The sequence below is a fragment of the Beta vulgaris genome, chromosome 2 (assembly GCF_026745355.1).
Source record: "Beta vulgaris subsp. vulgaris cultivar EL10 chromosome 2, EL10.2, whole genome shotgun sequence".
Lineage (NCBI taxonomy): Eukaryota > Viridiplantae > Streptophyta > Magnoliopsida > Caryophyllales > Amaranthaceae > Beta > Beta vulgaris.
The window spans coordinates 50,426,471-50,454,235 of record NC_079203.1 but is presented as its reverse complement, the minus strand read 5'-3'; the positions used below and the strand labels follow the sequence as shown (position 1 = coordinate 50,454,235).

At 35.2% G+C, this 27,765-nt stretch overlaps 5 protein-coding genes across 14 annotated transcripts; 1 reads left to right on the top strand and 4 right to left on the bottom strand.

The window, feature by feature from the left end:
- Positions 1 to 857: 857 nt before the first annotated feature.
- Positions 858 to 4,456, bottom strand: LOC104907557 (N-terminal acetyltransferase A complex catalytic subunit NAA10). 7 transcript variants are annotated; one of them, XM_057392753.1, is made up of 2 exons: positions 3,710 to 4,456; positions 858 to 1,723 (listed from the first exon to the last, which is right to left on the bottom strand). In XM_057392753.1, the coding sequence occupies exon 1, from the start codon at positions 4,307 to 4,309 to the stop codon at positions 3,719 to 3,721; it is 591 nt and encodes a 196-aa protein (XP_057248736.1). In that variant the 5' UTR covers positions 4,310 to 4,456; the 3' UTR covers positions 858 to 1,723; positions 3,710 to 3,718. The 7 variants fall into 7 exon arrangements, with proteins under 7 accessions (XP_057248736.1, XP_048495325.1, XP_048495322.1 ...); XM_048639368.2 differs by lacking the exon at positions 858 to 1,723 and adding an exon at positions 1,847 to 2,013; XM_048639365.2 differs by lacking the exon at positions 858 to 1,723 and adding an exon at positions 2,028 to 2,264.
- A 1,638-nt stretch (positions 4,457 to 6,094) lies between these two features.
- Positions 6,095 to 12,429, bottom strand: LOC104907565 (F-box/WD-40 repeat-containing protein At3g52030). 3 transcript variants are annotated; one of them, XM_010696516.4, is made up of 9 exons: positions 12,201 to 12,429; positions 10,371 to 10,565; positions 10,079 to 10,133; positions 9,797 to 9,895; positions 9,412 to 9,515; positions 8,063 to 8,152; positions 7,435 to 7,574; positions 6,994 to 7,078; positions 6,095 to 6,716 (listed from the first exon to the last, which is right to left on the bottom strand). In XM_010696516.4, exons 1-9 carry the CDS (start codon positions 12,320 to 12,322, stop codon positions 6,341 to 6,343), a joined length of 1,266 nt encoding a protein of 421 aa, XP_010694818.1. In that variant the 5' UTR covers positions 12,323 to 12,429; the 3' UTR covers positions 6,095 to 6,340. The 3 variants fall into 3 exon arrangements, with proteins under 3 accessions (XP_010694818.1, XP_010694821.1, XP_010694813.1); XM_010696519.4 differs by having other exon boundaries at positions 6,994 to 7,084; positions 8,093 to 8,152; positions 12,201 to 12,427; XM_010696511.4 differs by having other exon boundaries at positions 6,994 to 7,084; positions 12,201 to 12,426.
- A 2,177-nt stretch (positions 12,430 to 14,606) lies between these two features.
- On the bottom strand, positions 14,607 to 17,488 carry LOC104907585 (ADP-ribosylation factor 1). Of its 2 annotated transcripts, none has more exons than XM_019252423.3 (7): positions 17,242 to 17,488; positions 15,975 to 16,159; positions 15,811 to 15,881; positions 15,276 to 15,395; positions 15,073 to 15,191; positions 14,905 to 14,986; positions 14,607 to 14,805 (listed from the first exon to the last, which is right to left on the bottom strand). In XM_019252423.3, exons 2-7 carry the CDS (start codon positions 16,120 to 16,122, stop codon positions 14,800 to 14,802), a joined length of 546 nt encoding a protein of 181 aa, XP_019107968.1. In that variant the 5' UTR covers positions 16,123 to 16,159; positions 17,242 to 17,488; the 3' UTR covers positions 14,607 to 14,799. The 2 variants fall into 2 exon arrangements, with proteins under 2 accessions (XP_019107968.1, XP_010694842.1); XM_010696540.4 differs by having other exon boundaries at positions 15,975 to 16,147; positions 17,242 to 17,481.
- A 943-nt stretch (positions 17,489 to 18,431) lies between these two features.
- Positions 18,432 to 21,427, bottom strand: LOC104907593 (hypothetical protein). The gene is made up of 8 exons (XM_010696551.4): positions 20,826 to 21,427; positions 20,256 to 20,324; positions 20,038 to 20,169; positions 19,876 to 19,929; positions 19,729 to 19,773; positions 19,033 to 19,172; positions 18,804 to 18,929; positions 18,432 to 18,701 (listed from the first exon to the last, which is right to left on the bottom strand). The coding sequence occupies exons 1-8, from the start codon at positions 21,330 to 21,332 to the stop codon at positions 18,644 to 18,646; spliced, it is 1,131 nt and encodes a 376-aa protein (XP_010694853.1). The 5' UTR covers positions 21,333 to 21,427; the 3' UTR covers positions 18,432 to 18,643.
- A 1,392-nt stretch (positions 21,428 to 22,819) lies between these two features.
- Positions 22,820 to 27,734, top strand: LOC104907602 (50S ribosomal protein L1, chloroplastic). The gene is made up of 7 exons (XM_010696558.4): positions 22,820 to 23,297; positions 24,423 to 24,602; positions 24,716 to 24,770; positions 26,328 to 26,455; positions 26,675 to 26,758; positions 27,038 to 27,163; positions 27,239 to 27,734. The coding sequence occupies exons 1-7, from the start codon at positions 22,932 to 22,934 to the stop codon at positions 27,374 to 27,376; spliced, it is 1,077 nt and encodes a 358-aa protein (XP_010694860.1). The 5' UTR covers positions 22,820 to 22,931; the 3' UTR covers positions 27,377 to 27,734.
- The last annotated feature ends 31 nt before the right edge of the window (positions 27,735 to 27,765 follow it).

The following is a 27,765-nucleotide window of genomic DNA, read 5'->3' as shown; positions in this document are numbered from 1 at the left end:
ATGAAACAATTAGTTATTCTCTTTCTTTTTTCTTTTTTTCCTTTTTCTATTTTTTTGGTGTTCCCCATGTGTTGCCTTATATAATAGAGATAGTCGTTCTGCAAGGCACTCAGCCTTTTTAACGAAATTAGGATGGAAAATTTTATCTGAACCAAATACTCTATGGTCAAAAGTGCTTAGGCACAAATACTGCAAGGACAGATGCGATATAGACATGTTTCATCCAACTATCAATATGTCTAATGTGTGGAGGGGGATAACAGACAACGTTTCTTGGCTAAAAAAAAGGCTCGGCTGTTGCAATCGGCAATGGGCGTACTACTCTATTCTAGGATCGTTGCTGGGCTACAGATTTACCCTTGAGAAGCCTAGCAATCACTCCTATTCCTATGGAGTTAGATTGAGCAACAGTGGAGGATATGTGGTCTACGAGCTATATAGGTGGAAATGGGATACATTTGCAGACCAGCTAACTAGTGAACAATTAAAAGAATTGAAGCCCATAAAAACCCACTGAAATTGTTATTTTTATCTCCAATGCCTTAAATTTTTTTAAAAAATCCATTTACCATGTTATAACATCCATTTTTCAATTTCGCACTAGACAAAATATTACGAAAGACTAATAAATCAATTATGAAATTTGTGAATTTATTTTATGATTGTAACTGATCGAGACATTGTCCGAACCGAAATACTAGTTAATACTCCCTCCGTCCCATAATATAGTGCTTGTTTCTTTTTTACACGGTCTTCAAGATGTAACTTTGACCTTTAATATCTTCAATTTCGTATTGATAAAAAATATAAAAAGTTGATATTATGAAACTACACATTGAGACGAATCTAACAAGATCTCACATGAATATGTTTTTTTATATATATAAATGAGAATATTCGGTCAAAGATTTTAAAGTTTAACCCACCAAAAAAGAAATAGGTACTATATTATGGGACGGAGGGAGTAGTATAAATTGTGTGTTGGTAAGCGTAAAACTGAAAGTTTTGCAATTAAATGGAAGCAGAGAATCAAATCAGATGCTGTTTGTTGATGTTGAATATTAGATAATCAATTAGCAGAATCATAAGAGAATTTTGAAATGAAAATGGCCATAAGTGACATTCCCTTGCAAAGATACACATATTTATCATCATTGCTACTATTTTACTACCGGAAAGCTGAAATCCTGTGTTTGCCTGCACTTAATATTTAAGTGTTCAAAGTTGGCACTCATCATTTATTCTCCATTAGAATAAGGGGTAACTTCATGCAGAAGAGATAATACATTTCAGTCTATAATCTTTATAACTAGTACGTGATTCACTTTGATAATTTTTTAGAGTACCAAATTCAACACGATAGTTGTAAAGCGGGAAAGGTAGTCGTCAAAGTCCAGCAAGGAAGACAAAGATGCTTAGTGCAACTATGTCAACTGTCAAGTGGTTTAATTTAGAGGCTCTGTAGATCCTCACATGCTACAGAGATACGCTCTAGTAGCAAGGAAGTAAAGAATGAAGAACCACTGTCTGACTTGTCTTCAAAAAGAAGGAAGCAAGGAAAGCCACAACCTGAATTGATTAGATCCGAAAAAAGGCCAAACGAATGATTCGTAACAAAAGAAGGCATGACTGCATGAGGTGGATTCAGTGTACGATTGCGCAAAGTTACCAGTAAAACTCGATCCACAAGAAAATTTGCAGCATTTTCTGGTTTCATGAGGACCTAATGAATACATCCAATCATCTTAGACGTAGATCATTGAGTTACGATTGATAATGATGCATTAGCATTCACTGGAACATTAGTACATTACCAGTAGACAAGAGAGGATGGGAAAACATGCTCTGGAGAATAAATAGACTGATTCAAAATAGTAGGGCACATACTGAAGATGTGCCACTGTTCCTTAGCATCTCCTTGTGTCCTAACTCCTAAGTCCTAACTACATATTCTTTTTTGACATGATTACTTCTCACACAGAAGAACCACTTTGCACCTTCCAAAATCCCCCTCTAAAAGAAGAAGGTATAATAACTGTCAGTCCGATATCCAGAAACCATATGAAACAAAACAGTCGTACTTTTCAAGAATATGGACTCTACAAACACAAATTTGCAAAAAGGTGTGCCTAGTATGTTTAGATATCAAATTCCATGGAATGGTTATACCCTTTGAGCTCGAGGCTGCAACTTGCATTGACTAAAACATCCCGACTGTACAAAGAAACAGCACCAATGATGCTCCAGAACGACTTTGAAAACCTCTGAAATTGATTACGAGGAAAACTAAGAGGGCATAATTCCTCAGCTTTGCCTACAAATCTAAAATATAGTATAGACTATAGATATCTTCCTTAAAATCATGGTAAATAAATAGCACACAAATAACTAGTTACTAATTGAAGCAGAAGCAAGTAAGTTCAGGTTAACATGAAATGACATTTATCCTTTTTGTCATAAATTACAGCTATCCTACTAACACAAATAACCTAAAGATATATCTCAATCAGCCTTCCTTCCACCTGATACAAAGCACCCCCTATAAGTTAGAAGCCTGAAGCAAGAACTAGACAGCCACAAAACCTACATGTAATATGTCGTTCAACAGCTAGCCTTCAATGACAATTAGCTAAATGAAAGGTACTCCATAACCCACGTTAGGGGAAAATAACATTACAACAATCTGATCAAAAGTTACAATCTCCTATACAGACAAAAATAGTCGTTATCCGTCATAGAGAAAAAGCTTAATTCAAGCCTCTGCTTCCCAATCCTCAAGCATTCACATAAATTGACTAAACAACTAAAGTTTACCTTTTACAACCATTTAGCAAGTGCCAAAGTTGCCAACATCCGAAGCTCAAATACATGACAGGGGTAGGAATCGAATCCAAAAGGTCACAACTCAATTTACACTCAAACCCACCAAGAACGACAGGCTCCCATATAATTGAAGCTGAAACAAAAAGAACTAAGACATTCAACTAAAATTGCCTCTACACCTATATGATAACTGATATGCCAACTCAATCAACATCCAATACTCCGTAAAATCTACAAGCTTTAAGCAGAATTTCTAGAACATCAATAACTTCACCAAACCAAAAAGTTGCTCCAAGCCACTTTGTAGTTTGTATAAGAACTTAAGCATATCCTTCTGATCACAAATCACCAACTTCTACTATTACAAACATTTATCTCGCATCAATACAACCAACGCTCTACCTCCCAATTCTCTTCACAATCAAATCGGCAAGCCGAAGCTCGTCCCTAAAAATGTAAAAGAACCATATTTGAGCTCTCAAAATCACCAACTTCTACTATTACAAACATTAATCTTGCATCAATACAACCAAGGCTCTACCTCCCAATTCTCTTCACAATCAAATCAGCAAGCCGAAGCTCATCCCTAAAAATGTAAAAGAACCATATTTGAGCTCTCAAAATCCCTCACAATATCTAAATTACTAATCAATAGCTAATTAAGCCGCCAACCAAAACTCACAACTCTGCAAGCACCACATATATATTCCAAATAAAACTTACATGCTAACCTCTCATAATCACAATTTCTCAAGTACAAAAACACAATCAAAGTAACAATAATCACGTTGCATAACTAAAAAAATTTCAATTATTACAACCAAATAATTTAGGCATCCATCATCATATCACTACTTGGAACAACAAAAAATAACATCAATTTTACCTCTCAACCTCATTCCGATGCAGCAACCGCCTTCCCCGTCTCCACACTACCATGCCCATGAGAGCAGCATTCCCCACCATGATGATGATGTCCATGACCATGACCATGCCCATGCCCGTGTCCGTGTCCGTGTCCCGATTTCGCCTTCAATTGCTTCCTCATATCATAAGCATCCTCCCCATCAGCATAATACTTAGCTTCAATATCATGAATCTTATAACCCAAAGTTTCAGTATACAATCTAAAAGCCGCACGATTGCTCTTCCTAACATGAAGAGACACATATTCAGCACTGTAAACATGTTCCATAGCAGCTTGAGCCGCCGACATAAGCTTCGTTGCTAACCCTAGTTTACGATGAGTGCGAAGAACAGCGAGAGAAGTGATATGGCCATGACATTCAGTACTTTCTTCCTCCATTTTTGCTAATACATAGCCCACGATTTTACCGTTGTAATCTTCGGCGACGTAGAGAAGTTGCGGCCATGAAAGAATGTGGTAGAGGTAGTATTTCATCTGGTAGTTTTCTGGTAAACAGAGAAGATTTGCAGCCTGCATCTGGAGAAGATCGTCGACCGTTGCTTTTCTTATGCACACCATGTTTGGATTCTGGATTCGGAGATTCTAGGGTTAGGGTTTGTAAAATTGGGGAAGATTTTGGGGAGGAGGTTGAAGATGAGTGAGTGTTGCAGAAGAGTTTTGTGCGTGGAGTGGAGTGGGCTTTATTTTTGTTGTTTGGGCTGAAGAATATATTCTAAAGTTCAAACACTGTCGTTTTAATTTTTAGTCTTGTGTTGTTGGGAATTGGAAGATAATAGACTTATCCCCGCTCTTGTGGCTCATTCGCACAAAAAAATTACAATATTCTGGTTTTACTTGATACCTATGAGTATTTAATCCCTACAATAATATTGTAGCCACTATAACTATTAAAGTCTTAACTCTTTATTGTTATAAATTAATTTTGTCCACTAAACCTTAACAAAACAGAAAAATGGAGAAAAAAAAATCATTTTCTTCCTCTTGGAGTGGTTATTTCTTTATTTTTTTTGTCACCATTAACAGAAAATTGTGGAATATAAAGTCAAATAATATAGTACAAATTTTAATGTACAAATTTACCAATGTATAAATTTTTAATTTTAGTTTAATTATAAAATCAACTTAATGAATGATGTGAATCTAAGATTCAAAATAAATGGTCCAAATTACACAAGTTTTATGATAGCTACAATTTTTTTTAACCATTGTAATATTGTCCTTGTTCTTTATTTATAAAAATAATTTATTTTTGGATATTGAAAATTGAAATATGCAGACATGTAGTATTTAGATTTGCAGATAAGCATTAAATATATTTACTAAAATAATATTATTTGAGGAATTTATGCCACGATCACATTAATTAATACAATAACCTCCTCCGTTTTTCATTAATCTATCCTTTTGCTTTTTCGTAGTCAGAGTTTCTTAGCCTTGGCCATATTTTGACACTAATACACAAATTAAGAGTGACTATATTTTGTTACATTTTTTTTTTTTGTGTAAGTAAGATTAAACACATTCTAGAACCTTAAAGAGCCCATAGTGGAGTTTGATTCCAATAATTTTTAGGAGGCGTTTGGTTCATATGGTATGGATTTTGAATCAAGAATAAAATCAAGATAATATAAGTTTGAAATTTGATATCTAATACCATGTGTTTGGTTTTATTTGGGAATATTTTTTTTTTTCCTATTTAATACCTAAAGGTACTAGTATGAGCCAAACCCACCTACCCCCTTGGGTTTATAAACCCCATACCTTATGGTTTGAGGTATGGGTTTTAAATCTATCAAATAATTAAGCAAACATTAGGTATACATTTTGTTCATTCCAAACCCATACATCATACCAAAATCATATGAACCAAACACTCCTAAATCATTAGGCTAAATATTTACCACTAGACGAAACATTACTTGATGATATTTCGTTTAATTGATAAACAAAAAGAAGCAGAGAAGGTTTAAAATAACATTAAATAAAGAAAACAAAAAAGAAGGCCTAAGTGGATACATTGCAAAGACCTAATATCTTAATATTGAAAAAAGAAACCCAGATTCACAATTGTCCCATTTGTATCTAATCGACAAGATCTCCAAAAACAACTCCCACTTCTACTCTAAAATTTAAATGATCTTCACAAAATTCTACTTACAAATGCTTTAAATTAACAGAATTAAGATAGCAAACATGTTAGATTTCACTGAAGAGAAGAGTTCAATAGGCCCTTATGAGCAAAGAGAATGAAGTCTATCCCTATAACCAAATAATAATTTATCCTTGCTATACAGATGACCCTCATTCTATAAACAATACCTAAAACGGAAAAACACAATATCATTGCAACAAGATTCAGCTATTTCTCATTTGGACATATATATTTCTTGGAATCAAAATGGGTATGATATGCCCTAATTAAAATAGGATTTTACCTATCTTGATAGGCTGAACTTCAGTTTATGTACATACATATGAAATAATGATTCGGATTGGAGTTTCTTTACTAAGCTCTTCCTAATTTCCTGTCTTAATAACGGAAAGAAGATCGAATTAAGGTAAAATATGAGCAACAAGATTACATGACCATTAATTTTCACACTTGTTGAATTTCCACATTCTGATGTACTTAGTGTTATGAGTCGAAACGACTTTTCCCATCCCAACAGCTAAGCACTTTATGGGCGGCCGAGCAGTTAAAGGAATATCACCGATGGTCTCGTCGTCAGTTATTCTCTTCACCTTCTTTCTCTCGACCAAACCATACAAGCTATTTATTGAAGTTGATTCGGCCTTGCTGGGTTCCATCACACATCTTGTGAGGATCTCACCAGTATTCTGGTCCAGAATACGCACAACACCATCCACGCCACCCATGACTAGCGTCGATTTGTCAGTTCGGAGATATTGCATTGAATATATAGCGTTAGGGCTCACCCGTGCCCCCCACAACAATTCCATTGTCCTACAAATTGGTAAGCACACGATAAGTACATCAGCTGTCAGCCTGAAATACACTTCCTCCGACTTTCACGCTCTCTGACACATAATTTATATCTAAAGATGCACATTGAGATGAATCCGGAAACTAAGATTTGTCATTATATTTTAATAAAAAGTGAAAAAGTCAAAGTATTGCAATTCAAAAGAATTTGAGTAAGTGCAACAACTCTAAACTCTGTTCAAGAAGGAATCATGATGTTGCAAAACCGTGAATATTGATAGAGTTGTGAGAACAATACCTAAGGTCCCAACAAGCAGCCCAACCATTCATTGATCCAGCAGTTACCAATTGAGAAGAAGCATTATAGCACAAAGTCTTTACGCCTGATCCTGATGAACAGTAGATGAGATTAATGAACGTGGAGTGGAGGAGTAAAGAGTTGAAAAGAAGGGCCCAGTTTTAAAGAAAGAGTAGAGGGGAAAAAGTTGCTAAATAGTAATGTTAACTTCTTTGTGGCACATCAAAAAAGAGAAGTAGTTAACTTGTTTTGGGATGGAGGGAGAATATAGCATTTCAAGAATAACTACTAATTTCAATTCCAGAAGTCCAGGGAAACAACAGCACAAGAACATCCTTTTCTCCTCAGGACCAAATGTAATTTGTAAGTTCTTGCTAATAATTTAGTAAATTCTGTAATTAATTGCAGCAATTTGCATAAACAATGAAAAAAACCCAGAACCTCTAAGATTGGCACACTTCAATGTAGCAACTCGCTGGTCAGATACTAGGCCAGATACAGCTACACCTCCATAAGCTGAACCACTCAGTATCAGCTGGTCCTCTCCCAATGCCAAACAAGTTGCATGAGAAGAGTGCATCCTGCAAGATGAAGAACATAGTTAGTAGCAGGATCAGTTTGATAAGAGAGTCCAGAAATTACCAACAAAAAAAAAAAGTGACAATCGATGCTGAGCTCATTTTTCTAACTTATTGGAACGTATTTGAACTCATCTGAATTAGTTAGAATTTAATTTTCCTGAAACTTACTTAAGGGGAATGGAATTCGCCCCTAGCCAAAGAATAAAAAGGCGGGAAAGACATGGCACATGAACAGTAATGGGCGAGTTTTTTTAGTATCCAATTTGCCCCTCTAGGATGTGAAAATACCAAAGTTCTAAAGTTGACCACCAGTAGAAGAACAATCTGACACATGAACAACTTGGGAAAGGTGAAAGAATGAGGCAGTTCTCACTCAAAATCATTGTAGGAAACTTTTAATCTATAGTGATGTCTGTCACTTAGATCAAATACAAGCGTCTCGTGAGAGATTCTGCAAAAGAGACGGGAGGGAGCATAGGACAGATTACCGAATTATTCGAGAACAAGTCTTACTATACATGTCAAATATCCTTACTGTGCCGTCTTCACATCCAACAACAGCCTCTGGATCCGAGTACCTTTACGAACACAGCATAACAACACATGTAAGCACCATATATAACAATGGTAAATTGTGTGGACTAGTCGTCGCCGTAATTGGATAAGAAACAGACATTTCAAGGAATATTTCCCCTTGCATTTACAAGAACTTTTAAAATATTCAACAATGCGTAAACTTGAACACCATAAAGCATCGCATTTGAAACATTTCAGAAGATGATGGCCTTCCAAGCACTGAATTGGTAGCATAGCACTTACAAACTGTGCCTTTTCATTGATGAAACCATCATGATCATTAGTTATATTTTCCAGTTTCACATACCTCTAGACCTTGATAAATATTATACAATGCAAGACCAGCAAGCATGTAACATACAGATAAGAACATAAATTACAGGATACACTTCTGTCTCTAAGCATAGACAACACGTATTAGAAGGAAAACAGGAACCTCTATATGAGCAAGAATCTATCTCCTAGATTTATTTTATAATATCAACTATAAGACAATTGGAGATTGAAGGATATATTCTCAGCAGTCGATGATAAGTATACAACATTTAAGCTGACATTAGAAGCATTGAGTGAATAAGCTTCAAAAAGTAGAGATATACTAACAAACAAAAAAATATTTCAAGATCTTTTAGCCATGCAGGTGTTGGTAAAAAGGGTTGCACGATAGCAAATATAATTTTAGCATTTGCAGTTTATCCAAAGGATCAACTATTATTAGCTGTTGAAAGCATGGTGATTTCATAACTTATAGTCCATTTGGAAATTAGTCAGTGGTCATTTCACAAGGATGCACTTCCAAATATGCATGATAAGAACCTCAAACTCTTTCACTGCTTTATCAAGAATACTCATATGGACATGGTTATCAGTTTATCACTAGTTGCATGACGTCATCATAAAGAAGCTAAAGAGGCATGATTTCATCAACAGAAACACCTTTCTTTACATTAAGAAGTACTTCCTCCGTGTTTTTATTCTTGCTACATAGAGAAAGTGGGGGGTTTTTAAAGAAAGGTAGAGAGAGAAAGTAGGGGACCACCACTTTTTGAATAAAAAACCATTTGTTAAGGAAAAAGTATGAGTATTTTAAAAGAGAAGGTGGGGGACCACCAACTTTTTAATAGTATTTTAAGATTTTTATGGTGAAAAGGAATCCATTTATGGTATGTAGCATCTATTATGACATTTCCATTTAAGGGAAATGTAGCATCTATAAAAAAACGGAGGAAGTACATGCCAATAAGAAGACTGACTGATATACCTCATACATAAGCCCTTTGTGAATGTGCCTTCATGTGAAGGAAATATACTACGTTTTCCATGTTGCCTCCATATACAGATACGGGTCCCAGTCAAACCAACAACCTGCGGAAATTAGACAACGCCTCAAAGGGTCATGACCTTGCTATCGAGAGATCAATTATGTCAACAGATCAATCTTGAGCAGCTAGACAATAGAGTCCACAAAATGGAACTAGGGAATAACAGAAGATGAAGCCAAGTGCTAGGTCCATTGCTTTTCCTACAGTCAGTGGGCCTCATAAACAGAGAAACTGATCTCATAATAACCTTTGAAACATAGTAGATTTGACATTAATAACCACAAGACAGTTCATCAATAGCCTACACTTCTGGTGCTTCTTTACCTTGCTCTCATCAAAATCAAAATCAACCAGTGGAGTCAGGCCAGAGAGAGAGTACTCTTCCATGCACTTGTAATTTTCTGATGACCATAAACGCATAACCTGACGTCACAAAAGAAATGGTACATAACATGTGAAGGTGAGGACAAATTTAGAAGACGATGATATATCAAGAACTTCTCCAAAGAATTCCAACGATCATGGACTGTGGTGCAGTGACCAGATCTACATCTGTGACCATGATAGAAAATAGATAGCAGAGCACAATAGGAATAAAAAACATACCTTGTCACCTACACCAGTAAGAATCAAACCCATCTTCATTCGACATTGGCCAACCCTAAATAAGTGCAAGGTCAGAAATATTTGTCCTTAGTAGAAAATTTCTTGTGAGATAGAGACAGGACATAGTAGAACATTCATTACCCTAATGGAGATGCAAGACATAAAAACTTCTCCCCCTTTCTGATAAGGAAGCTTCAAACTCAAACATACATAAATTCTAATGATATTTGGGGCCAAATAAAAACTGACCAAAAACCAGGAATAAAATCAAAGAAAACATAGATGACTTTACCCGGATGTATGACCTTTCCATTGATCGACATAGACGGAACCTTGAACAAGAACAGACCTATGATGCTGCATTGCCAAATCCTCAATGATTACATTCAATGGTCGACCCATATCAAACGACGAGTTGGAGGCCTCATTAGCCCATTGCTTAAGGTACAGCGAATGCAATAATCTTGATCTACTAATGATTACATTCCTAAAGCAAAGGAAAAAGAGGTAGGTCAGTACTGAATCAAGAGCACAAAGATAACTCCAAAACACGTTCACGGTAAAATGCAAGGTGCATTATCAACCAATCAAGAACAAATAACTCTTATCATTCCACAACCTTAGGCACATACTAGTAAAATAGACAACTAACTTCCCGAAAATCAATTATATTAGTAGTGTCCATGTTGGTCTTAAGAGGAGTATCCAAGTATGTGAGTAATTATGTTTTTAGGCAAGAAGAATGTGAATGTTGCATTGATGAATGGAAATGTTGCTTGTGATTTTTTTGGCAGTTTTGAGTAACAAGATTTACACATAGGTAGTTGACTAGTTGTCATTTTAGTACTGTTTAATGCTTCTTGTAATATTGCTTTTATTTCTCCTTGCTCTGATATCGAAATTTGGATATCTTTTGCTATCTCATTCTAATAGAATAATCCAACTCATGCGAAATAATTGAACCGAAAAGTTATGTACGAGGAGATGGCAATAGTAGTTGGGAAAGAAATTGCTACCAGAAGCTTCTCTAAGACATTTGCTGATGTCAGTGCATCAAGTGAGCAGCCTAGTATGTCTGTTGAAGATGGAGCTGCAAAGTGTGAGTGCGGCACTTCTTCATAACCTAGGTCACATCGTAAGAGGTCCCGAGTTGAGGATGAAGGTTCCGGGATACAACATAATGACATATATCTTCTCAGTTAAGTTGTGAGTGCAATTTAGAAGTTTTCGGACAATCAGCATGATGTAAACAAGCTTTATGAGGAGATAATGAAGATGGACGAAGTTGAAGAGGCAGTTTATGTTGCTGTGTTTGATCACTTGATTGAGCGGGAAATGCTTGCAAAGGCATTTGTGACAAAGAGTTTCCCTCTCCGTACTTGCAAAATTTTGTGAAATCTCTTAATTGAGATATACCTCACCCTCTTTTATCTCTTTCTAACTAATGTTAGTTGCTTTCGATACTTAATTTTGACATTATCATAGCTTCAAAACAATATTATATATTTATATGATGTATGTGGCGAAAGGAAGAAACCCTCTCTTTTTGTGTATTTGATGGACTTACTAAATATTGTTACTTTTTTCGGATATATAATGTTTTATCTTATGATACTAATAATATGTCATTAGAATTCCTGATAAAAAAATTTATAGGACTTATTATTTATTAATAGTAATTAATAACATGAGATAAGGGTTCCTAATCAAGTTTTCCTTTCCATCCAACCAAACAAAGGAAAATGAGTTCAAGGAAAAGTTACTTTCCTTGCAACCAAACAAAGGAAAATCAATCTAACATTGAGGTTTCCTCTTAAAAATGGTTTTCCATTGGAAATATTTTCCGTCCAACCGAACACACCCTACATTCTACACCAAATGAACCATGCCTTACTCCTCATAGAAGCCGAATCAAAAGCTTCGGATAGTTCCGCAGTACAAGGTCAGATAATGATACTAAACTTATAATTAGGCAAAAAGCTGCTGGTGCAAATGTACAATGCATGATTAAAACAGAAATAAATCAAACAATCATAATAATATCTAAAATTTTACTTAGATCATCATATAAAAGTAGAAAAACACAGTAATTCCTTAATGAATTAAAGGAAGGAGCATAAACCATGATTTGCAGACGCAAGAGCAACGAACGAGGTCGAAGAGATGGAGATATGAGAAGATAATAGGTAGGATGTCTTCATCAACTGAGTTGAAGCTGCTTTTCTTCTCTTTTTTAGGTTTCATCCCTGCAATTCCTTTCCAATTCTATTCTAATTTTGTTTTAGGAATTAGGCGTTGCATCGAAGAATTAGCCCAATAATTTTGTGCTCATGTTATCTTGTGCTTCTGTCGTCAACCAAGACAATTGCTTCTCTTAGGCTCCGTTTGGTAGGACGTAAAATATTTTCAGTGTAAAATGATTTTCATGGAAAACAATTTACAATGGAAAATACAATTTCAAAATTAGTTTTCTGTTGTTTGGTTCGATGTAAAAAAAAAGATGAAATGAAAGGAAAATGAAAGGGAAAGTAAGGAGGTAGTGGGAGGAGTGTACAAGAGAGAGAAGGAAAATAGTTTTCCCCTCATTTTGAAAGGAAAATGGTTTTCCATCCTTGAGAGAGTAATTTTACCCCAAGGAAAAATGATTTTACACTCTTTTGCCAACCAAACAATGTAAAACTGAAAATAGCGGAAAACAGTTTTCCGGGAAAACGTTTTACGCCCTACCAAACGGAGCCTTAGTTTCTCACTCTCTATTTTTTGCTATCCTGTCATTGTGAAAGAAGGGAAGGAGAGAGTACTGAGAGTTTGAGCTAGTGCATATACACATTCGTAGGATGAGCACTAAAGTCGCATTACGAACATAAGGTATTATCGGTTTGTCATAAACTACCTAATAAATGTCTATTTTGAAAATGAACCTAAAAGTTCCAAAATCTTGATTAACATTATCAATTTACGGAAAATGTTAGGTAGGTTATGACGATTTGTTGAGCGGCTCTACTTTTTTTTGTTTTCCCTCTCATCTTTTATACTAGTTTTCTTTTTTTTTTTTCTCCACTCTTTCGCAGTCTTAGAACAGATAAACTTCACTTTTCGAATTTAATTCTCACCCAAATTGAAGATAGATACAACATTCTCAAACGAAATTCAACCCCCTCTTGCTGGGAAAAGTATGTATTATTGGATAAAAGCTTCAGTTAATCAAATTTAGAGTTTTGTACGAATATGCACTTTGATTAATTGAGTTATCAAAATTAGGGTTTTGCACTCAAAACTTAGGGTGTTATCAATTGCGTCAATTCTAGGGTTTGTTTTGGGAGAAAGTGTTCAACTGTAATTTAATTTGGAATTTATTGAGATCATGCCAAATACAAGCTACCAACCAACTTATGAGGTTCCAACCAAATGTGACTGTGGCATCCAATCTCATATCGAGAAATCTAAAAAATTTGCTAACCATTATTGTAGTTTTTCTCTCTTATTAATTTGCTATTTGTTGAGATCATGTCAAATTCAAGTTACCAACCAGCTTGTGAGGTTACAACCAAATGTGAATATGGCATCCAACCTCATGTCGAGAAATCTTGGAAAATTGCTAATCATTATTGTAGTTTCCCCTCTTTTATTGAGTGCAAAAAGCTTTTTTTTTTTCCTTTTTTCATGATCCATTTTGTACCGAGTCTTTTTTCCCTTCTTGTAGTCAATAGTAATGACCATTTTATGTTGAGCTGAGTGAGGGAGGAAATTGGGAAGGCAAAGTGATGAGGATTGAAGATTTGCATTAAGTGCAAAGTGAATTTTTCAGGAGGAAGAAAACGAGAGAGAAATTTACAAACTAATGGATGTAAACAAATAGCGCGCCCTTCCACTAAAATGGGTTGGAACGCTTGTATACCTAACCTATGCAGAGTAGGTGCTCTATTTAACAATACAGGATGCCCCTGCATAACTTCCTGTAGTATTTTCCATACTTGAAAAAGAAAGGTGGAGGGTTATTGCTTTCTGAGTAGTATTCTAGTCATTGTACAATAAGAGGGGAGGGGGGAGGGGGAGGGGGAGGGAGAGGGGAGAGTGAGGCCCCTTAGACATGCTATATTAAGTAGTAGTGCTAATTATAGTTTTGGAACTTTTAAGGTGTGTTTTTTTAAAAAAAATAAGGTTATTATTTTCAAAAGTGGACATTTATTAGGTAGTTCCTTTTAAAAAATGTGATATATATATTGACGCAATTGTACCAAGCTATCAACAACTCCTGACTAATTATGAGTACAACTCTACAAGGGTGACCACAATTTGCATATCAAAAAGTTGTACTAGGATTGAAATTCATTTGTTGAAAAGCTCAAAGAATTTGATTTGAGTCTGATAGAATTTCAAAAAAATTGCATGAGCTAGTGTTTCAATTAAACCTCTGAAGACTGTGAATCCTCCTCGCATATCGATGGAGAATTGTTCTACAAACAAACAGACTCTTAACATTAGTCATCTCTACTTTGCTGCCAGTCACAGAGATTTGAAAAGGCTCTGACAAAATTATGGTATTACTCCATAGATGATAGTAATCAATCTCATGTCTCGAAGTAAATTTACACTACACGAAGCAAATGACATAATCTATCACTTAACTATATATGCTATATAAAAAGAAAAGGCTCCATAAATGCTGGTGAGAGTTATACATTATCCTTGCTCTAAATGTGAACCAGGTAAGTATTCCTTTAACCCTGCCAGTAAAAGAAGACAATTAAAGAGAGTTAGTTGGAACCCTTGATTAATCACAATGACAAGAAGCAATAGCGCATATTGCACGTCTTGCAGTTTACCTTGCTTGCTATGTTGTTCGACAGCCAGTCGAGACCTTCATACAGCCCTTCACCAGATGTAGCACATGTACTCTGGATATACCTGCACCAGGAGTTGGATTTTGCTTAGAATACCAATTTATTGACATGCACCTCTAAGTGAGATGATAGACAGCATAGTGCCATTACCAGTGTCGTTGACGGAGGGAGTGGAGACCGAGCTTGTCGGTAATTTCTGCAGCATTCATTGCATTAGGGAGATCTTGCTTGTTAGCAAACACTAGCAGAACAGCATACCTCAACTCATCCTGCAATGCCACATCAAATCATTTCAAATGCAGAACTAAAGTTCCTTTTGTCTATTACTAGCGTAGGGAGGATACTTCAATTACCTCATTCAGCATCCTGTGAAGCTCATCCTTTGCTTCAACTACACGGTCTCGGTCATTACTGTCAACCACAAAGATGAGTCCTTGTGTATTCTGGAAGTAGTGTCTCCATAATGGGCGAATCTGGAATTTAGGAAATTAAGTTGGTAACTTGTGTGATGATATATTCTTGTAAAAGAAAACCCATCCCGGAATTTTCTTCTGAATGCCATAAATAATGTTCTATCGAATTTTGAACTTCACTAATACGAACATGCCAAGCTAGCCATGGATCAAGACAAACCTAAACCTGTATGAGTATTTCTCCAAGACAATTGTAGCTTAAAATTTTAAAATCAAAGTTAATGTGCATTTAAATATGCCATAAAACATGCCATGATAAGTTAATTGTACATTTGAATATACACATTTAGACGAAGCTAACAAGGTCTCACGTGACTGACTACATTTGAATACATTGGCTTATGACTTTGAAAAAAGCAGAAGAGAAGCTTAACACGGGAGAGGAGGGAATATATATATATAATAATATGTTTACCTTGTCTTGACCTCCAACATCCCAAACAGTGAAGCTGATATTCTTGTACTCCACAGTTTCCACATTAAATCCTGATTTGTTTAACACAGACATTTAAATCAACAGTAAACAACCACATCAAGCTTCCACATCATTAGCTTTAAATGCGCCAAAGATGCACTTACCGATGGTTGGGATGGTGGTGACAATTTCTCCCAACTTGAGCTTGTACAATATGGTAGTCTTACCGGCCGCATCGAGACCTACCATGAGTATACGCATCTCCTTCTTAGAGAAAAGTCTGCTAAACAGCTTGCCAAACGAAAGCCCCATTTTTGATTCCTCTAATTCCAACAATCTGCAATTAAACCTAGTACATACTGTTATTTGATGTCATATTCTAATTGGAAAATATTTGTGTTGCACACAATATTTTACGTACTAGAGATTAGAATTAGACCTTAAACATTAGCTTACATGAAGCTGAATTTCGAGGACAAATGTAATTCGTCAATTCTTTCATTGTCACATCTATACAAATATATTAAAAGGCGTTCTCATCAAAAGAACATGTTTATAATCTCATTCAGAAATATGAGTGTTTAACCACTAATCCACTATAATTTTTAATGTTTAATGTTTCTAAATAAAACATAATGAAGTCTTAAAATTATATGTAATTATAAAGACGTGGACAAACTTTTTGATCTATAACACTTTTATCAAGTAATAATATTCTTTTACTCTAATTCCATTAAAATTGTTATTTTCATCCCTAACGCCTTAGATTTTTTTAACAACTCATCATGCCATAATGTCCATTTTCCAATTTCGCACTAGACAAATTATTACGAAAAGTTAATAAAATCAATTATAAAATGTATGTATAATACTATATTTGATAATTATATCTGACCCGTGACATCGTCCGGGCCAAAATACTAATTTAATCATTAAACGACGATAACGTAACAAATACGAAGATGACTTCACTACATTATACAATCAGCAAGATGTGGTGTTACATTTGATTTAAATTTTAAAATACTACGACATTTGCAAAATTAATGCATGAATTTGGTTTATACTTTATAGCACCTGTATATCAACTGCATTCTCATAAGATATAAAGGATGATAAGATCTTAAAACGAAGAAATTTAGATCACTAAAGTTTTTGAAAATTAAGGTATTCGATTTTCAGGAATTTGAATCACAAATCTTTGACTAATCACATTTTCTATACCATTTACAACAATCATAATTACGATTATTTGATTCTAATATGCAAATCAAAAAGGAGTTCCAATATAGAATAAATTATGAACAATGAAATAACAATTAAGAAGAATTTCATCGAAAATATGCATCTCAAGCATCAAAACTCAAGCCATTATTACAATTTACAAGAATATGAAAGGAAAAAGAAATGGAGAAAGATCAGGAAGATAACCTTAGCAAGGAAGAAAATCGAGAGAGGGAAAATAAATTTGATGACAATTTTTATTTGGTTTTGCAATTTGATGGGGAGAGAAAACAGATTATAAGGCGTGAAAGATAATCCCTGTTCCCAATTGCATGAGAGGTTATTATAGTCTAGTGAATCTCTTCACATTTTATATATTTTTTTTGTGTTAAGAAATGAAAATAGTAAGCAATTGATAAGCATTAACTATATTTATTGACGTATGATTATGTCATAAATTCTTAAATTAATATTCCGTCAAAAAAAAAATTCTTAAATTAATATTATTTTAAAAAATGTATTTGAGTTATATTATTTTATATAAATAAGAGTAATTAAATAGAACAATATATTTCTTATCTAGCGTCCCGGGGCGTCCGTTAACTTTTGCCTATTTGTAATGGTAAGAATTTCATTTTAAAGTATTCGGTTGGGAAATATGCAGCCAAACTAACAATGAACCATAAATATTTTTCTTTGATGAAAATGGCGCTATATTAGTATAAGAAATAACAAATTCACATGCAGACCGGTACTATTAAGGTTTCTTTGTAACTTGTATCTCAATCTTTTCACTTTAATTTCTTACTAGTTTTGAGTCTCAAGCTAAGCCTTAAATTAATAACGTTTTCATATTTAAAAATATCATCTAATATTACATAACTTATTAATTAAAACATTAGTATATTAACGAGAGGTCACACTACATAATGATGTAACCTTTCACAACTTTGGAAAAATAGGGGGTTTTCTGGAACTAATTAAATTGAATAAAAATGGTTTGTATAAACTATTTGATTGGTTGATGTGTGAGTGGTCACACCATGTATGATATAAAGTACTCAAGGAAAGCATGACCTTTTCTTGGATAGTTATTTGACAAACATAGTAAGGATGTACTTAAGTCTTAATTACTCTAATGGCTCTAATGGCATATTTGATTAGTGGTATTAAATTGTGGTAATGATAATGTTTTTTAGTATAAGTTTCTGAATACATTCCAATGTTAACATCTATGATAATATAATTTGATGTGAAAACATGAGTTTTTATCACATGCATGAGTTTTTACAAATTACAATACCTTTTTTTTGAAGAAATTCAATAGTATGTATTACAAAGCTTCCTTCCCAAAAATATAAGGAAACAGAGCTCAGGGATTGCCCAACAAATATGAATACCCTAAGACTACAATCATATATATCTTGCATAATCTCTAACACAAGAATAGATCAAAACTACAATGCTGAAATGACCTATTGCATCCTACATTTTACAGGAAATCAAAGAGGAAGAAACAACTATTCACCAATATATGAGGCCATTGAAAACAAATAAATAAGCAAAAAACAGCCTCAACTCATGATCAAAATGATCCATGGCCTAAAGTTTAATTAGCCTCAGCTCGTGTCCTTTGAACTCCGATGAAACGAGCAAAATCCACCCACCTGTGAGTAGTCAGTAGTCACAACAACATGTAACACATTATATAGAAAATATCTAGACTACAAAATCAAGAACTAAAAGAGAAGCATATATATCCATCTTACATCAATGACCCCAAAAATGTATTCCCTGTTCGAACTGCAAAGCAGATCGCGCTCAATAGAAGCTTACGATTATGTAGCATTGGCTCGAGCAGTCGTTGTTCAATGACTCCTGCTATCAGCTGGTACCTATAAGAAAACAAGACATCAAAGATTATATTCCATAAAATGTAATGGATGTGATCAAGGGTGGAAAAGTAGTACTTTGACCATAATCCACATGTATATGTACCTAAGGTTGGCAGACACTGATAAATATACACCATAAGCAATGCTGGTTGCCACCATTGGAATGTCTTCTGCTTCAGCGGAGGAGGATTTATCAACCGCCTTTCGTACATTAATCAACATATTTGTCACTCCTGTACCAATCTGAAAAGGATAGAATAGAGCTCACCTTCAGTTTGTTAGTGTGCTTGAATGATAACTCTTTATTTCCATTGTAAAACAAAGAGGGGAATTGTTCGTTTTTGGATTTTTTTTTTTAAATTTTTTATTTCGTTTAGAATCGAAATTGTGTCACCTTTTTTAAACTCTTTACTGTATCCATGTGGTTTTACAAGTGTCTCAATGATGCCCCTATCGTCATATCTGAGTTAATTATTTTTGTTGTGACTTGTTCTATGTGTTCCAGATTCACTTTGTCGAGGGGTTTGAAACAGATCTAATTAGTTGATTTTCTTGTTATATATAAAGTAGGGAAACATGAACTTCAACTCATTTTTTCCCACTAGACCACTATATAACAAGAATTCGAAACTAATTAAACATGTTTCATACCCAAATTGTTGGCTAAACCCCTACCATCTCTTCAAAAGATTATTCCTTTTACATGAAAGTATGTGAAGTTTAATTGATCTTTAAGCAAATGGTGTACTAGAAGAGACATAGAAGTAACATAGCAATCAGTTTATCAGCATGAACTAACCACAGATGAGCTAGCTCCAACAGCAAAAAGTTTAGCTCCATTACGCTGCAAAACAAACCAACATATGATTAAGTTCATAAAATCTTTTGCTGTTTGTAATACATTTGATCAAGTATTATGCTTATATGAAATGACTAAGCAGCATACCATTAGAGCACCAGCTCTCTGTAGCAATGAAAATTTAGTTCCGGCCATAGCAATCTGCAGCATAATTCAATATGTCAAAGTAAAACTTGATACATTTTGTATCCTTTTGTAATGAGCTAAGGAAAGCTACTCAAAAATCTGTAGCATATGGTCAAGATGAACCTGGAACGCGTTATCAGGACACCCATAGAAAAACCGCGCCACAGGTCCTACACTGAGTGCGAGAGGTGGTCGCAAGGATACGGTGGGTGCAGGAAGCCAGACAAGCAAGAAATCTGCAACCAGAGCCATTATCTAACAGCAAAGCAAAATTTTGATACATGGGTTAAAATTAACAGAATATGATCTGAATTCTCAACTAATCACTTTAGCATCCATACCACATCAGCTGTGACAAAGTCTAGCTCCTTTTTAAAGTTTTCCCTACGTTTCTCCAACTCTGCAGCTGTCTGTAGGTCAAAAACACATTTTTTTACTGTCAGTGTTATAAACTTATCATATTGAAAAGAATGGACATGACAACAACAGTTAGAACAACTAGCATTTAAGATGAATCATTAACATATAAGAAAGTAACAAATATTCTCACCATCCAGAATTAATTGTCGTACTTATAATATAATTTGAACTAGTAACGTGACAACTAAAATCAAATTGTGGTGCCGTAGTAATTTCAAGTTGGCAATCCATTACTAATAGAGCACTAGTCAATGTAACACAGCATGACAGCAACAACAATTAAACATTATGAGTTGTATATGATCACTTTGAAAACCAATTCAAGCTACTTAATATATGTTTGAATTGTTTCAATTGCTTATATTTTAGATTGGATCAAATTAGCGTTACGCCTTGTTCACTTCACCTGATTGTTACAAAAGACCACACTTAGTAATTTTGTATGTACCATGTACCAAAGAAATAGAATAAAAGTTATCAACAATGCCAACCTTAGTGAACATTCCAATACCACATTCAATTCCAACTTTAGTCAAGAAAAGATCATCAGCAAGCAACCTCTCTTTAAACCCACTAAACTGAAGTAACCACCGGAAAATAGGAGACTTCTCTAAGTCTAGATAACGGCGAAGAATCGAACCCGGAATCCGGCCAGCTTCAACAGCCACAGCTAAGTCTTTAGGCAAGCTATCCAATGACCTTCCCACCTCTGCAATGGCAAGAATTGCCTCTGCTCTGTTTCTCTCCTCTGCATCTCCATTACCATCATTTCCGCCACCGCTACCACCACCACCTCCACTGATGCCTCCACCATCTCCGCTGCCTGAGGATATCTGTGTCGATGCGAGACGTCGTTTTAATGAGATTTTATGAGGATGTGATTGAGAGGAAGTGATTGAGAGTTTTTTGATGGGTGAAAAGTTATGGTGGTTTTTGAGAGGAGGTGAAAGAAATGGTGGAGAATAAGAAGGGAGGAGAGAGAGAGCAACAATGGCCATCTCTCAAGTTGTGTGATTGGGTTTGTTGTGTTAGTGGGGATGGTGGAGTGTTTGATTGAGTTAGTGAGTGAGTGAGTGAATGAAGACAAAGGAAGGAGAAGGTGTGGTGTGGATGAAGTTGCATGAGAAGAAAAAAAGAGTGAAAAGGCCATCCTGTTAGCATCAAAGTGTGGCAACTAGCATGTAATGGACAAATTGCAAACAAGTCGTTTTTTTAGTTAAACTGTTAAAGGTTCTACTCTACTAGTAGTAAAATTTAGGTTCATTTTGAACGTCTCTTGAGAAATCGAATACGGAATATCCTTTGTATGATTGTATCAAGTCAAAGATGGCCACAGACTGGCTTGGCTAGGGTCATATTGTTGTCGAATGTCGACTGTGGTCCGCTTGGCTAAGAAAATTAGACACCGTGGATATTAACTAGCTTGGTTGGTTAAAGTTTTGGGTAGGATGTTCAAGATTTGCGATCAAATCCTGTATATATCATTTGTCCTTGTGGCGCTCTTTACAACAACAAAAAAATTTGACACTGGCACAATATGTCATATGGATCCTTGTTACTCAAAGTAAATAAATTAAACTATTTTGAGACTTGGAATGAATTTGATTTAGAGTCGGGCCTACAAATTTATTTCATGTCTGTTTTAATAGTGTTATAGATAGGTTGATTTTGAATTGTTGACCAACATAATTCAAATTCTACACTTGTTTGGTTGTCGTTTGGTTGATCATAGGAAGTAGAATTTCCTATGAAGAAAATTTTCCTACGTATAAGTGTTTCCTAGGAAGTAGAAAATGTTGTTTGGTTGAACATGAATAGTTAAATCTCATAAGAAGTTCCACTTACCTAGGGAGACCTAGATAAACAACTTTCTTCATTTTGTGCGAAGTGAAATATCCTATAAGGTGTGACTTTCCATATTTTTGTCAACCATACAATACCACTATTTTCCACTATCTAAAAAAGTAGACTTCCCATAATTTTGTATTTATTTCAACCAAACTAACTACTCGAGCATAAACTAGTCCTCATTAGTAAAAATGAAGTTTAATTTCTTATCCTTCATAACTTTGTCTATAATAAGGTATTAACATTCCATCCAATCACATGAATCTTTCCATAAGAGCATCGCAAAGTCTCTTCACACTAGAAACAAAAGATTCCAACTAGACCCAAATCAAACCAGAAATTAAAAACCAAACAAGAAAAACTCACAATCTCACACCAACACCAATTCACAACAAAAACACCTTACTTTCATAAAGAGAACATACCCTAAATCCTAACATCGTATGCGAGTTCTCTTCCACATTAGGCCCAAAATAGTTTATGGGTCATGCACACATGACACACCCTAAACCCTTGAAGAACAAAAAAAAAAAAAAAAGCACAATGGCCCAACCATTTGCAAATTTGTGATCATCCTTGTCACTCTCTCTCCTCATCCTTTGTTGTCCTTCTCTAGTCTATAGTGACTAGTTTCTTCCTATTCTTATCTCCTCAATTTTTTTAATTTTGGGTTGTATTTGGATAGATAGCCAAAATCAGTTTTTTCGTTCACTTCACTCTCTCTGTGAGACTAACCAAAACCAAAAAAAATGGCCTCTATTGCACCTCCATCTTTAACCCTCTCTTATGCTTCTTCTTCATCTTTCAATTACCAGCAAGACCTCACCTTTTACCCCTCTTTTCAAACCCATAAACCCTTCTTTCTGAATTCTTCTTTATACCCATTAACTCTGAATCAAAGAGAAAGAAAATGTCTGAAATGGGTTGATGTAAATTCCCAGAAACAACCAAAGTTTGGTTCTTTACATGTTGTTGTTGCTGCTGTTGCTGCTGAAGCTGAGGTTGCTGAGACTGAGGAAGAGGAGAGAGAAAGTGGTGGTGGTGGTGTTGTCACTTTGCCTAAGTCTACTAAGCCTAAGACTGGCAAAGCTGCTTTGCCTTTGAAGAGAGACAGAGTATCACTTTTCTCATTTTTTACCACTTCTATATGTATATTCAGTTTTGATTTGGGGGAATTTGCCAATTTGGTGGTTGCTGATTGATTCTGGTTCTGGGTTGTACTTAATTTATGTTTTTGTGGATTGTAGTAATGTGGTATAAATGATAGGGTAAATACTAAACTAATTAGATGGTTAAATTATTGCTGGAATTTTGTGTGTTCATATACTTCCCCCGTTTTATAATAATTGCAACATACCCTATTGACATATATTTTTTTTTGAAGAAACCCATCATGTGAAGAGAGAGACATAAAAAGTAGGACTCATGTAATAGGATATAGAGATAGAGAGAAGATATTATCAAATAAGGAATGTTCCAATTAATACGGAACTTCGAAATAAGGGAAATGTTGCAATTAAGAACGTAGGAAGTAATTTTTTTTTGGAGGGGGTGTTGGGGGGGGGGGGTTGGTCTCCAATTTTGCTGCATTTGTTATTGTCACTTTACTGGTGGATTATAATTGGGTTTTATTATGTAAGTACATTTATAGTTGTGATCATTTGAATATTTGATACTTGAGAAGGAGTAATATATAGGTACAACTTGAATCTAGAGTGTAAAACATCATCAATATATGTTCTAGTTCTGTTTCATTTGATTAATTTAAGATGCTATTGTTGATTAGTTTATATTTCATGATTAAGATTTAGAGGACAAAATGTATTGTTGTTCCATGAGGTGGTGAAAAGTTGTATATTAAATTATGTTTATGGTTGTGATGATGTGAGGTTGTTGGTTAGAAGTCCTGCTTTATGGTTGGATACTTGAGAAGGAGTAATAATTAGGCACAATTTGAATCTAGAGTGTAAAACATTATCAATATATGTTATAGTTCTGTTTCATTTTGATTAATTTAAGATGCTATTGTTGATTAGCTTATATTCATGATTTAAGATTTACCGGACAAAATGTGATGTTCCGTGAGGTGCTGAAAAGCCGTATTAAATATTTAAATGCCCTGTGGACTTCTGTAAATTTTTAGTATTTTCCAGAGGGATGTTTAGCATGCTTGTTTCTTGGACTATTTAGGGAAGGGCTACTACTATCAGTGTTCTGATGCTTGTTTGATATATTGTCAGACAAGGTCCAAGAGGTTCTTAGAGATTCAAAGGCTCAGAGAAATCAAGCAAGAGTATGACTTGAAGACTGCGATATCATTGATGAAGCAAATGTCGACGACAAAGTTCGTCGAAACTGCAGAGGCCCATTTTCGTTTGAATATTGATCCTAAATACAATGATCAACAGCTGAGAGCAACTGTAGGTCTCCAATATAAATTTCTCCCCTTTCCCTATTAATGGCCTCTTTTTTATTTTTTGGAAATTCATGCACTTAACGTGAAAGTGTGGATGCTGATGGTATTGTTATACAGGTGAGTTTGCCGAAGGGAACTGGAACAATCGTTAAGATAGCTGTGCTTGCCCAAGGTATGTGCTTCAACAAATTGTTCGGATTCAGTTGTTTATCAAATGTAATGTGCAGGATTGCATTCTGTACTATTTTGCTTTGCTTGGTACCTCTAAGGTTGAATGGACTGTGATGTCCTTAGAAAGTCTGTAATGATCAAAACGTTAGGGGAGATAAGGAAGAGCAAATAGGTGTCAACTACAGAAGATATAAGTAGGAGCTATAAGCTGATGATCCCTCTCACCCAGTAAGGTTGATCAAAGTGTTGTGTGGTAAAATGAAGAATCAAATGTTAGAGTTGTGCTCAGCTGAAGCCTGCTTGGAGCTATGGTATGTTTCAGTTGTACCTTGTATTCGTCATGACTTAGAAATTGACGATATATATCTGGGAAACAGGAATGTATATACTATGTTGTACACTTGTAAGTCTTATCTGTTGGGCTCTTAGCAAATGTATATAATTGTAAGCATTAGCTTATAGGAGCATTTGGAGAGTGTTTCTACTAAAGTTACTTGACTATTAAATGTAGTTATTTATTTCATTCATTTTCTTCAGAGAGGAGGCTTTATTCGGTTGTAAGTGTAACTATCACAGTCAAGGCTCTGAATTTGTTTGTGACCTGTCCACATAGATGAGGACATGAGGTTCACAAGGAAGTTCGTTTAGCTTGGGTTGGGGGTGAGCTAGTTGCTTTAGGCATCTTGGATGGACATGTATCTCCACTCATGAGAGAACATGTCATTTGTGAAAATAATCAATTGCACCACATTCTCTTGACTATCTGTGGTTGGGTCATCCTTGAGGAACATAGAGAGCTAACTGTGTCTTGTGGTTTGCACTTGTTTACTTCTTTACACTGTATAATATTATTGTTATGGTAAAAGATTGGAAAATATTTGAAAAAAGCTTTCAAATAGGATGAGGCTATTTTTAAGAACCTTGCTATCTCTCCTGATTATACTTTTGCACTTATTGGAAGCAATGTGAAGCTATAGTTATGCATTCAGGCTCGGTGGAGCTGTAGTGAAAGTAGTCCTTAAACTAGTATTTTGGTCATATCATGAAAAGTTTGAATGTGTTATAGAAAATACTCATGGGATGTAGGACAGTATAAGTATTACTAATGGCACTACAAGTTTACAACCGTTTTTTATAATTCTGTAACTATATGTTAGGACACTACATTTTGTAGTGAGTGTGTTACCTTATTTTTACATGCATGTTTATTCATGGTAAAACCTCTGTTTTGTATAATCTCCAACTTCCTGGATCTATCCACATCCTTTTTCTTAGCTATCAAAAAGGACAGTACTTAGAAAATATGAATCCTCCTCGTCCTTTGGGCTGGTAGGCTTATAGTGTTATACTTTGTAAATTTCACTAAAAAGAGAAAGCAAATAAAAGTTTTAGGATATCAACTTCATTAGATTGAAAGCAAATAAGTAGCTGGCCATCATAAACTGGAAAATTAGAGGATGGCTTTCAGTTGGAGTGAGCTTATTATGTCCTTTCCTTGTGTTTCTAGTTAATTGTTCATCGAGGATTTGTAATTGATCCCAGAATTGTAAATTTGCAGGTGATAAGATTGACGAAGCCAAAGCTGCAGGAGCAGATATAGTTGGTGGGGAAGACTTGATAGAACAGATAAAGGGAGGATTCATGGACTTTGATAAATTGATTGCAACTTCTGACATGATGGCTAAGGTTTTCTCTTGTTCTGTCAAATCCTGTCCTTATGTTTGAAAGTTGGCTGCTGAATATATGTCTGCGTATGCTTCATGCTTGTTGAATTTGATGTCATTATATACTTGGCTGATCAAAACAGAAATCAGCTGTTTTACAAATTAAGTTATTTTTTTTGCCCCTCGGATCCTCACTTGATTTCAGGACCGATAAACTAGTTTTACTTGGTATTTGCCACAGGTTGCCAGTCTAGGAAGGATTTTGGGGCCCCGAGGACTCATGCCAACTCCAAAAGCTGGTACTGTCACACCAAACATTGCTCAGGTAAAACAATCGTGCCCTAATGATGTATATCAGAGGAATTAGCTGCTTTCTTTTGGACTTGTTTACGCCGTGAAGCCCACTCCCTGTACCAGAAATTTCTAAAAAGGGGGAAAAATGAACTCGTCACACAAGAAGGCAGGGAGGGGATTTTTAATGGTGTTGCACTGTTGCTGATGAAGACGGGCATGGAGATGAGGAAATCCAATGCAGAAAACAAAATTTGCAAGCATCGAATTACGGAGACTGAAAACTGAAATGTTGTGCTTTATGATCTTTCAGGCAGTGGAGGAATTCAAGAAGGGCAAAGTGGAGTTTAGAGTGGATAAAACTGGAATAGTTCACATTCCCTTTGGAAAATTAAACTTTGAGGAGGACGATCTTCTTATCAACTTGCTTGCCACAGTTGTATGTTCCTTTATCCTCAAAACCATATATTTACTTGTGCCTTCAATTTTTTAACATCTGATCTGTATGTTCCAGAAATCAGTGGAGGCCAACAAACCAACTGGGGCTAAAGGAGTATACTGGAAAAGTGCTCATATAAGCTCATCGATGGGACCTTCTATCAAGTTAAATATTAGAGAGATGCTTGACTACAAGCTTCCATCGAATGCTTAAGTCAGTTGCTTGTAAATTTTGTTCGACGTTTTGCTTTTGCTTCCTGAAAATTGTTGGGGACATTCAATAGCTTTTGGAGCACGTCGTGCACGAGGAGTTTGGGGCTTAAAGACTCTGAAGCAGATTCCCTCAGTTACATGGATGTTCTTCTCTAGCAGGCTGACAGATTATTATTGTATTTTCGAAGTTGGTACTTGACCTGTGAAAAAGTTGTATCTTAGTTTTGGACTGAAGATTTTAATATAGTATGATTGTGGCTCATGTATAGCTTCGTTCAAGAGCTTTGCTGTTGATCTTGAAAGATCTGTATTATATTGAAATAGAAGCCCATAACAAAATTCTCATGATTTGTCCAATACTACTAAAGTGCATTAGAATTTTAGTTATGA